Raw genomic sequence first — 12,281 nt, 5'->3', positions numbered from 1 at the left:
CCGCGGGAATCATACCCGCACCGGCGGCCGTGTCACCGCCGCGCGTGACAAGTTTGAGACCTTCGGAGATCACCGTCGGCTGAGATGGAATCCTTCCACTACGGTAGTGAGGTAACGGTCTGAACTGGAGTCCACCCACTACGATAGTGTGACAACGGCCTGAACTGGAATCCCTCCACTACGATAGTGTGACGACGGTCTGAACTGGAATCCCTCCTCTACGGTAGTGAGGTAACTGGAATCCCTCACTACGATAGTGAGGTAACGGTCTTCACAACAAGTCGATTGAAGCAAAGACCGAGCCCAGAGGCACCTCCGCAAAATATTCGACCATTTAACGCGGGACCTCAGCACTTCTTCTGAGTTTCGACTTTCATGTCATCGCGCTTGTTCAACAAATTCTGGAAGGCTTTGCTTGCACTAAGTGATAGTACACTTGATAAGCCATTTGTCTTGACCATCCCAACATTTTTGCGAGAAGACTCGGGGCGCACCTTGTTTCACAAAATTTTGTTCCACAAAATTTTATCGGCGAAATTATATTTGCTTTCAAAAGCATGCCCAGTGTTTCATTTGTGTCCGCACCACTTATCGACGGTTAGCCAGCTTGCTGTTTTGTCTCGAGAGAGCGAGAGGTAGACATTCGGTTCACCTCACGCACACACAACGCCTGAACATCTACGTAACGCTTTAACGAACTGTTCGGAAATGTCGCAGTTTCCACCTGCCATGTGCCCGGTTGTAAGCCCAACGTCACGTGACGAAGCGGCTCCGGAGCGTTTGCAGCAGCCGACGCGGCAGAAGCGGCTGCAGCTGCTGCAGGTGCTCACCTGAGGGGCTGGGCAAGGCGCCGTCCGTGTCCGGCGCGTAGCCGGACTGCAGTCGCTGCAGAGAGCGGACCGCCTGGTGCGAGGAGGGGCCGCGCGAGGGTACCTCTGGCGGCGCTGGCTCCGGCGGCGTGTGCAGACCTGCGGCACCGCGGCAAGCGTCACCACAACACACTCAGCTCGACTATACTGACGTGATGGTGCGAGCCCATTTGTTGGTATATCAGAAAACCACCGCTAGTATCTGGAAAGTATTGACCAATGCAGCGCCGGCAACACAAACACAATTAACGTTTTCCACTACATCGGTGACATCACCCGTCATGTTTCCGCCTGAGGGCCTGTCACCGCATTGATTATAACAGCGTCGCTTGCTGCCCCATTGATTTCTTGCCTTTTACGGCATACATGCTGTTCATTTGTGACTTTCCAAGCGAGCTAACTCGGCACTACTATCGTTTTGCTTGCCACGTATTTCAGCCGGGCCCTTGAGCGGACCAGCCCGCCCGAGCTCATTTGCCTGGCTTGCCGTCCCGGTCCCCCGTCGCCTCCCGCTGAGATAGCCGAGAGGCGGCAGGAGCTCGTCATCATTATCTGGCGCCGCTGCCGTCTCAAGTTTGTTAATAAATCATGTCCGCTATTATGATGAGAACCATTTGATACAGACGCTTATGCCATCAGGGGCAATCAGGAGATTGCATGCAAGATTCTGCAATAAATGGAGCGCTCCTCTGCGAATTCTGTTCTATATCAATATTTTAGGGCTCTTTGGAAAACAGCGGAAGGAAGTGAGAAGCTGGAGATAAGACAAGAGAAAGTCACTATGCATGATCGATCTAAGATCGATTGCATAAAGCTGCGGTAAGACAGCGGTAAGTCCATAAGGTCGCATGCGAACCAGGCTGACATAATGCGAGGCTTTGTATTCTCATTAATTCAGAAGCATTGGAGCCGTCGTTTCGAAAATGCACGTAGTGTTGTTTTGACTGCTTAGCTTTGTTTATTTTGTTTCTTCTTCCTCAATGTTTGAGCCTAAAAAGTCAGGGCTAAGTCTGCTTTTTCTTGGCGAGGCAGACAGCGCGGTCCTGCGGGCGATGCAACGATTTGTCCAAAGCAGATTGCTTTTTGAAGTCCCCGTCAAGTTGGGCGTCTCCATTTGAGGAGAAACGGTTCTCTTTCCCTGATCTTTCTGCAGCCTTGATTTAACTTGGCGTATCTTTCTGTAACCATTTTGACTATTTCTTTGATATTTTATATTCCACTTGATGTCGTGGCTATTCCTCGAGGGGCCTGTTCTACATTTGTACGCGGTTTTAAACTGAGATAGTCATTTCAAGATTAGTCCCTACAGTTCACAGCCATAGCCTTTTTAAGACTCAAAGTCCTCTTGTTCTGAGCTAGATACAACCAAATTTGTGCATCCAATTTCACGCCGCCAATTTGAAACTGTTCAAGACACGCATGACGTCATAGAAACGTTACGCCTCCACCCAAACCCCCACCGCATTGGCTGTTTTGCGCTCATGATCCATATGCCTACTGAAGGAGTCGGGTTTGCAGTGAATCATCACCAAGTGCCCCAAAAATAGAAGCAGATTGGCGAACAGTTAGATGAGCCTTCGATCGCATGCCACGGTCACCCACCACGTTGTATGATAATCAGCACAAGCAACTTCTCGTTACGATGGGCATGAGGCTGAGGATAAAAAACTTAACAATGGCGCCGCAACTAAAAATTAAAATGCAATTAAGAAGCATGCCATCACGGAAAAATATACAAGATCACCACACGATGGTACGAAAGCAAACAAAGATAACGCACTAATATAATACGCATGCATTAACCACCATCTTGTGCCATTTTCCGGCGATTAGAAGTGCCACAAGTGAATCCCGTAGTCCGCTACAGTGGCAACTTTGACACAGCCAGTCTGGCAGCGGCTCCAACGTCAAAGAAACGTTCAATGACGTAAAATAAATGATGTGGGGAGCATATTTACTAACCCATGACAGTTTGTTATTTAGAATGGTCTTTTTAATTTAAAAGCATTCCAATAGTCACCAATGAGCTTTTCAATCATATATCACATTTGCTTCTATATTTTCAATTGCATAACAGCCGATTTGATACCCGTACTATCCCAGCTTTTTTATATTTAAAGTACTTTTTCCTTACTTTTCTACCCCGATTTTTTAAAGAAACCATATCAGCTCACGCATGCTTTCAGCCCAGGGGGGGTGCCTTTCAAACTTCCCAAGCCCCATTATGTTACAATCCAATAAGATCTCTCCCCATCTCGGTCGGAGCACAGGAAAAAATGTGCAGTAACAAAGCCTTAATTCCGATGCAGTGGATGGCGTCGACCCGTGGCCAGTCCAGTCGTCGACACAAGGGCACAGCTCAGCGAATTTACAGCGATTTATTTCCCTGGGGCTGCTCTAACTCAATTTGCGACACCACTTGAGCCGAGCGCATTTCGGCGAGGGCAGGGGTGGATGGAAGCTTGGAGACCCGTTGCGGTCCCAATAGGAGTGGGTGAGGGAGGGGGAGGGGGAGGGCGGACGGGTGGCGCACTTCCCGAGCCGCATACATCAGGCCTGAGAGGCCGATATAGACGACCAGGGGACCGCGTCGCCACCGAACGACCGCGCGCGCTGGGAACACGGTCCGCCAGTCGTCGATAGCGTTTGTGGGAGGGGAGGGCAAATGGCCGCAGGTTTCCAGTTGAGCTGGTGCTGGGTGGAGGTAACTGAGGTAGCTAGTTGGCTTGAAAAAAATCTTGAAATGAAGAGCTGAATGCAAGTAAAGTTATGAACAGCCTAATGTCAGCAAATTCATCAGTAGCCCTAGGTAAGTAAAATAATAAGTGGTCTTATATAAGTCATGCACAACATTATAATGCATAACCTCACAGATCATACCAAATCCCCAGGAACGAACATTAAAATGGAAGATCTCACGGATACCAGCAACTGATACGCTTTGTGATGCGAACGAGAATTAACAATAAACAATGCTGCATCAACGTTGAGCTTGGAAGATCACCTGAACGGCGAGCGCACACTTACAAACCAAAACATCCTTCCCGGCGCGTTTCATTCGCCCGTCATCCGGTCCGACGTTAGCTCGCCGTTCCTCAGCGCCCGAGCGCGAGCCTACACCACCGGCGCGCACCGAGCGGCGCCACTCACCGCTCTGCAGCGCCTCCATCTTGGAGCGCATCTCGCCCTCGGCGTACGTAGTCGTGTCGGAGTTGTTGTCGGACGAGCTGAGCGAGCCGTGCTTGTGGCCGGGCCCGCGGCGCCCGCGCCGCGTCAGCGACTGGTAGATGCCCGACGAGACGGGCTTGGAAGCGTAGTGCAGGTGGTCGGGCCGGACGGCGGCCATCTCGCCGCCGTACGGCGCGCCGCCGCGGCCCGGATATCCACCTAGCTCGCGACAGCTCAGGTCGCCGGACTTGGCCGGCTGCAGCACGATGGAGGCAGGCTGAACGGCCACGTCCGGTGCTGCGGCGCAGAGGGCGTGCTGTCAGTACGCATCACACGGCCAGAAACTCATCACATGCCGAGAAACTCACCACACGCCGAAGAACTCATCACACGTCCAGGAGCTCATCACACACCAGCGCACTCCTGGCTGCGGATCCCCGCATGGAGGGCAACGGGGCACCTCTGCCAACATCGAGCACCACGTTACGTCTCCGTGATTACGGAACGTATGCATGGCAAAATGGCTTTGCAATACGAGAACTTGTCTCAGAGGCATGATATTTGTTACAGATACGGATAAGTATCATGCTGCGATGCTCGAGCTGAGAACATAGGGCCGGAAATAAGCGGGTGGACCCATGTAGACCAAAGCAGAGAGAGTTTTCAACTTATCAACAATCAGTGACGGCTCTGCGATCAAGCGCGTGGAATCAAATCGGACTAATTTGGTTACACACGGGATGCTTTCTTTTCCACCCCAGCTCTTAAGTCAAAGCGACATCACGTAGTCACATCTCTGTTGCCTGCTGTCCAAGTGCGATCCATACAACAAATGTCAGTGACCTTATGAGGGTCAATACAAGTAGCTAATAACACACGGTGCTTGTGACCCGCTCCCAGCGTGTTGTTCTTCCGCACTCAATTTCAGAGCTCGTGCTAACCAAGGCGTGCTTTGGCTGGCTTATGGTTTGGCCTGTGAGAACATGCTGGTGAACACGCAGCTTACGCTGCAAACTTTGGTCGCTGTCGGGTAGGGCCGCGCTGCGTCCGGAAGGCACTTATACACGCAAACTAATCATACACCCCGGGAAATGCGTCAAATTCAGCACGAGGACGGTGTTGGGCGGTGGGCAAACGCCTGACTAATATCACAGCGCGCGCGCACACACACACACACACACACACACACACACACACACACACACACACACACACACACACACACACACACACACATATATATATATATATATATATATATATATATATATATATATATATATATATTTACTCATCTATTTACTCATCTCAACTTATTGATGTCACGTCTTAAACGGTCTGTAAGACAACTATGCTTGTTTATGTTTGCGTGATAGCCCATAACACTGAATTCAAGCCGTTCCCGAAACCGTGACGTACCCTGCCCGGTTAAGAATTGAACGAGGAAGCGAGATATCTTGCATACGAATTCAAACCCTAGCCTTCGAGGACGTGACTCGCCACATGGGGTGGTCAAGGTCCAGGGTGTCAAGCACCTTCGACCCTTGACTTCCACCCAGGGGTCGGGTGATTAGGCTATCAACGTTTTGATGACCCCCCTAGTCATCGACGCTTGGTGCCGAGCCAACAAGTCTTCCAAACAAGCGAGTCCTTTGGCACCCTGGCCTTAAACAGGCGTCAGGAACACGGCACCGGCGCGCTGCACTCGGGCGACAGACTGCTGTGCGATGTCTTTGTCGCGTCAGGAAGGTGTTTAAAACGCATCGCGGCCTAACACGCTCAACGGAATTCAAATATTTGTATGAGTGTGGTCACCAAAACGATATGACGCCAGCTTAACTCTGCTTATCACCTGACCCAGGATGCGGACTTCTGTCTGACTCTGAGCATGTCTGCAGCGCATAGTTTTCCTAATGGTCTGGTGCTGAATGGGTTGACCTGCAGCACAGTTACAGCAGGAGAGCATGCCGGTACCAAGCCCGATGAAACTCATACAAGACGAAAACTTTTGAGGCGATTAAGCCTGCGCTCATTAGGCTTAATAAAGAGCTTTGTTACAAGTTTTCAGCGAAGCCCGAGGCCCTATACAAGCTATATAAAAATAATGATACCAAGGGAGTTGAACTGCTGTGGGGAGCTAAAACCGCATAATGCCTGGGGATGCGACTGAGCAAGTCAAAATACCATGTAATTGTATACGGATACCTTCACTGGAGCATTCATTGTGTAATTATTTCCACAATCATTCAGCAACACATATTTGGCGATCCACCGACCAGTATAACCGGATACCTTCATATCAGCCTGCATCTCTTCCCATCTCCCCGCTCTCCCCTCCCCATCGTCCGCTCTCCTCTGTCAGCCACCTGTCAGCGCCTCATCTCCAGTGCTGTTTCTGCCGGTGCCGTATCAGGAGGCGGACCGGCGCGGCGTCGGATGACCTGCCCCACGCCCGCGGCGGCCGGCCCCGTAATCCGGGATTACCGTGACGGGCTCCAGCGCCACCTGCGAGCCGTCCCGACTCCCCGGCGTCCCGGGATGTCCCGGGACGGACGCGGCTCGGGACGCTGCAGAGCCTCTCGGTCCATCGGCTCCCGGGAGGCATCCGAGCGCAGCCCGGTCCCGGCTCTCAGCCGACTTTTGCGACTTATGATCTGACTTATGCGCCGGCGAGCACGACGCGAGAGAAACGGGCGGGGAATGGCGCTCAGAATCCTCGCAGCGGGCTGAAGTTCATTTTAGTAAAAGGAATGGGTGTTTGCAGGACGCTCGAGGATCTTTTGTAAATGGCCTGGGTTGTCATGTGCTGTCAGATAAGAATTTAACGGTCTGAAATTGTACAGAGTTAATACAGCTTGGTGTCACTAAACACTGCGGTTGGTGCACCCTTAAAATCGAATAACGAACTAACTGACTGAGTGCTACAGCTTAAGTCGGAAATGCTTAAGCTAGGTACACGTTAAGGATGTTACAGAAAGATAGGAGTCGGCATGTCATCGGCGCAAATCAGCGCACAATCTCATTTTTAAACATTCGAATCACTTGTAACGGTGGTATAACCTGTGAAGTGATTTGAAAGGGGGAGAATGAGCCCAGACGAAATTTCTGTTCACGTTCGTGATCCTGACAAGCTCATATGACAGCATATTTGAACCCCGCTGACCCTGCCACGCTCAGGCTCAAATTCGGGCAGACGAACCGTCCAGTGCGGGGAAAGCCACGAAGAGATATGCCTCGCATGTGACGTTATCTCCATAATTTCTATCAGACGTGCGAGAATTTCGCGAGCTGATTTGAACGCGTCTGCCTCGACGTCCGGTAGGGGAACAAAGCGACGAGTAATAAAGGGTAGGCCTCAGAAGTGACAGGTCAATTATGCACCAGAATGGGGGGCACCGATAAATAATTCACCCACACCGGATGTGCTCTCCAGAGACATGCTAATGTGATCAGACCAGTTCTTGTTATCTAAGGCGCTAAGCAGAAATAAAGAGAGAGAGAGAGAGAGAGAGAGAGAGAGAGAGAGAGAGAGAGAGAGAGAGAGAGAGAGAGAGAGAGAGAGAGAGAGAGAGAGAGAGAGAGAGAGAGAGAGAGAGAGAGAGAGAGAGGGAGAAAGAAAGAGTTTTGGAAAAGCATCCTGTGCCTCAAGTGCGCTTCCAGCTCACACAGCTGCAACATAGAAAGAGTGAAACCCGTGCTCATACTGTAATAAGGTCTGAATCGCATTCCCTGACTCAATCAATATAACTAGAAAGTGTTTTTTTCGTGATTTCAGGACGTTAGAAGGAAGTTATTCCATCCAATCACAGTTGTCCAATCCAAGATGTTGAGGGCAACACTGGAATCTTAGCGGTTTGCGACCAAAGGTGGACTCGACCCAATTTTCCAGACGGTGGAAGTACCTAAATTCACACTTCTATTTCTTAATGCAATGGACATCAATTTGGAGCTTTCTCTCAACAAATGGACTCTGGCTTCTTCCGTAATCTGATGTTAGATGCAACACTAGAGTTTAGTGAATCGCTCCGCTGTGCATAACCATCGTTCAAGAGGAATTTTTCACCTGGACTGATGTCCAGCAATAATAAGATGTCAATAAACAGAGAACGGAAGGAAAACTAACCTAACAACTTGAGGAAAATGGCTTCAAATGGCCATGGATGTAACGTAATTATTAATTGCAAATGCGGCTGCATCACCATATCCTCTGAAAATTGGCATCAGCTCCGTGGCGTTGCTCAGGAAAAATGAACCTAAAAAGAGCATTTTCATCATAACATTTCTTGAAAAGTTTCACTTATGCGTTCGTCTGTTTTATTTTGCACGGTTGTGAGTTCAACGTTTGCTCCTAGCAATCGATTCATGGCATATTTGCAACGGGTTATTTTCAGGTACTTTATCTTTATCGCTGTGGTGCGTTAAGGGCGCGCAATGAACGTTTAGATTCTAAACGTAATTTGAAGTGCCCTTGAAAGGTAAGGCAGTATCCAGGAGACGGCGTAATGGGTCTAGCAGACTAGTGCGCCACCTCACATCGCCGAGGAAAACAGAGGGTGTTTGAGCACACACTTCAGAGAGTGTGGTCGACAGATTCTGGACTGTTTAAAGATTTCCACAGTCTTGGTATCTACGTCTACCGGGTCTTCATTTTTGACAACATTTGAAGCAAACTAAGGGAAAAAGCAAATGCAACTCATGTCTGTATGAAAAATATGTATGTAGGAAGTAACAGTCACGTCGATGAGACAGAGTGAGAAGTGTCGTTTTCGGCATGAGCAAAACGCACATCTGAGGATCTGTAAATCTGCTTTCAAAGAAGGGATAGCGTCTCGAATATCTCATCGGCCCGCTTGCATATCGCTCCAAACCTAAAAAGCTCGTAAGTAAAATACGTCCTCACAATGCAGCTACGCAAACACCGGAAAACATTTAAGGTAGACAGCAAAGCTTTTAGTGTTTTCCAGAAGATATTTCCCACAAATTTTGGCGCGCGCCAGCCCCAGCAAGGAGCACAAAAACGACATCTGGAACATGTGCTGGATTAATCACCATGCCTGACTTACTGACACCCAGTTGTAGCTCAACCGAAAAGCACGCAAACAAGCAGGCAATTGAAGTTTAACAGAACTTACATAACCAAGCAATCAATATGCACAAAACATGGTATGAATATGCAGTTCACAGCATTTAAGTGATGTCTAGATATGCAGTGGATGCATAAATATGCAATTCACAGCATTTAAATGATGTCTGGGGCTATGGTACGATTTCTGGGAGACATCCGGTGCGCTGCCGTTTTATTGTCGGACTGCGCGGTAGAAATTTTTCTGATGATGAAGTACGAGACAGCGGTCCAAGGAAAGCGGGAACGTATTGGACTCAAAATGGGTCACTGCTTGATCTTACATCGGGAGGATCAAATGAAAGAAGACGACCGAATTGACTGATGTGACTCATCTCCTGATGGCTGTCGTGTTGCTTTTCAGCAGTGCTGTCCGAATTGAGGGCTTGACCTGCAAGCTAGACTCACAAGACTGCCATCTTTATGATATAGATACTGTTGTGTAACGGCATATTACTGATGTGCGCCTGTCGAAACGTCCTTTTTGCAGCAATCATTTTTCGCTGTGTGAAACAATCGACAGCCAGAGCACAACACGTCATGTAGAAGCTGAGATATTTCATGTAGTACGCGATACCTTATTAGGATGCGGATAATGACCTGATAATGAGACATATCGTGAAGTAATGACGAAGTTTCAAAGTTTCTTATGTCCCTTGCTCTTCCAGCTTTTGTTAACCACCGCCTACGCACGACAGCATTCCCGGAATCGATGATCCAAGATCCCTCCTTTTTGCTCTTGCAGTCACAGGCTGCTCCGGCGCTTGCATTAGGATGCTGCCAAGCGGCCGACACGACGAGCCAGTTGAAACTGGCAGACGCGAGTGCAGCCAATCTGCCGTGCGGCCGGTGCGTGTGCGCCGCGCGCCGCCGTGCGCCGTTTTTCCCAATCGGCCGCCTGCCCGGGGGCGGTAATTGTCTCCCGAAGGCGGCGGTGATTTATTTTTCGGCCGGGTGGCGCGGCCCGGTTGGCCGCTCCAGCTGCACCGCCGGGGGCTCGCTCGCGGCCCACCGACGTGTCCGACTAACAGTGCCAGACGGAGCGGAACTCGGCTCGAGGAGCGGCCGTCCGCGCCAGATTTACGGCGCAGCGGTGGAAGCCAGACTAGGAGCGCCAGGTCGCCCACTTGCGCACCGTGTAGATGCGTTGGATGCGAGTGCGAATGTGTTGTTACTCCCAGACGCGCGCGGGACGCACAGAACCGTCGCATGTCGGTCTCACACAAAGGGGATTGTTTGTCCGCCTCACAGCTACGTCATTGTCTGACAGTTTTACACCGGCGCGACAGTGCGATAAGTCTCTCACAAACGCGATACCGGCTGCAGACAATAGAGTGTCCTTTGAATACTAAACAACACACCGTTGTTATTTAAAACACTCTGAAATAAACTAGAGCAGAAGAAACGTCAACGGTACAGAAATGTAGTCAAGCAAAGCCCAATTGAAAGAGGTAGCGACGCACCACGACTGGTGGCCTCAATACTGACTGAAGTGGGCATTGGTTTCCGCACGGTTTCGTGCATTGCTGTGCATCGTCCTACATGGAACTAATATTTTATTACAATTTGATAGCATTACGGAGCCGGACGCATTTGCAAGCATTCACATTCACGCAGCTTTCACATCTTTGTAAATGCTCCCAGGGCATAAAGGGTGATGGAGACACATTCTCTAAACGTTTAAAGAATGTATGCCAACTTTTGATATGACGAGGTATGCATCTTATTTACAATCGCAAAGGCTCCCAATGACTCACATCGCTATCAGATCTACTGCAAAAGGAACAACAGCTATGCACATCATTGTGCTTTGTTTTTTTGTGTTATTTGAAGCACATTACATTCCCGTCAGGGTGTCATACACTTTGTAACAAGCCTTCTAACGCCTGCTGGTACTTTCAGTGAGGTTTCGCCCCGAGTGCATTTCGAAAATGAAATAGATTAGGCGTAACAATGCACCAGTGAACACTGACTCTCGAATGTGCAAGGCAGGGGCGGGCCAGACAGACCCGAAGAGAGCATTTAAGCTTTTAAAAACCTCCATTTGCAACACCACCCGGAGACGCGATCTGAACAGCGATTCCAATCGACCAGTTCATTTTGTGAAAAACTTCTGTAGCATCTAACCGATTACCTTACTGTGATGGGTTTTTTTGCCCGCTTGAGGCAGCCAAGCGTGCCACAAGGCTTCATCGTCTGATGCTCATCCAGTTCGCATTAATAAATTCGGAGCAAGCATGGTTTGATACGCCGGAGTAATCTCCTGTCGGGGGTCTTCGCCCATCTGTCTGTGCGAGCTATTTTCACACAGAGCATTTAAGCCTGGCACTGTACGGGGAAATTGGGGGAGCGGCTGCAGCCCGTGAGGAACAAACCATGACGATTGGCCGTAAACAGCAGATCCATGGCTTCTAAAGACAGCTGGCCAAGACAGCCCGAACGTATTGGTGCCTTCTGCTCTCCCACATGTGATGACGTCATTCATGTTCCAGACACATTAAGTCCTAGGACGAGGCCAACATATGACCGCATTTTTATATCTCTGGGGGAACAAAAAGAACCAAACGCTTCATTAGTAGTAACATTCAACCCATCCCATTTCAGCCAGCCACCATCCAAACGGTCTTTCATACCTCGGCTTGGTCTCCTCGCACGCGAAGCTCACATGATTCTCGGACTTCCCGGGTACCCAATCAGACATTAGGTCTGGGCGGTCTGCCTGTCGTATGTTCAGCTACTGGCCCGAGCTCCAGCCAATCGGGCGGCGACGCTGGTAATTAGCGAGGTCAAGCCAGGAGGAATAATTGCATCTCGAGACATCTGGGAGCAGCATGCAAGACCTGGCCAATTAATTAGCCTGTCCGGAGAACACCGCAGTTTGCCACCAGGAGCATTAGCGACCACAGAGATGTCTGGAGTAACTGTCAGTGTTGGCCAGCAGTTGCTCCGCATGAGCCGTGGGCATTTTTGCTTTGTTGGAAATACACATCACGCAGAGTAATGCTGTTATTTCAACTCGCAAAGCTTTCAAAGTTGAGTGGCTTGACTAGCCAGGCTGATTTAGATTGCTGTCTGAGCAGCCTTGCAAGGGGGCGTCTGTAGTAACCCAACCCTGTCAGAGA

The 12,281-nt window shown here is 49.8% G+C and overlaps 1 protein-coding gene across 1 annotated transcript in view; it reads right to left on the bottom strand.

Moving 5' to 3' along the window:
* Positions 1 to 753: 753 nt before the first annotated feature.
* Positions 754 to 12,281, bottom strand: part of LOC119091641 (uncharacterized) — a 49,983-nt gene continuing 38,455 nt past the window's right edge. The window contains exons 3-4 of the mRNA XM_037214447.1: positions 4,020 to 4,334; positions 754 to 968 (exon numbers count right to left, since the gene is read on the bottom strand). Of these exons, the coding sequence (XP_037070342.1) occupies positions 754 to 968; positions 4,020 to 4,334 (530 nt within the window). The remainder of the gene's footprint in view (positions 969 to 4,019; positions 4,335 to 12,281) is intronic.

Source organism: Pollicipes pollicipes, unplaced genomic scaffold, assembly GCF_011947565.3.
Source record: "Pollicipes pollicipes isolate AB1234 unplaced genomic scaffold, Ppol_2.1 Scaffold_3447;HRSCAF=4054_pilon_pilon_pilon, whole genome shotgun sequence".
Classification (NCBI taxonomy): domain Eukaryota; kingdom Metazoa; phylum Arthropoda; class Thecostraca; order Pollicipedomorpha; family Pollicipedidae; genus Pollicipes; species Pollicipes pollicipes.
This window is presented reverse-complemented; position numbering and strand designations above follow the sequence as displayed.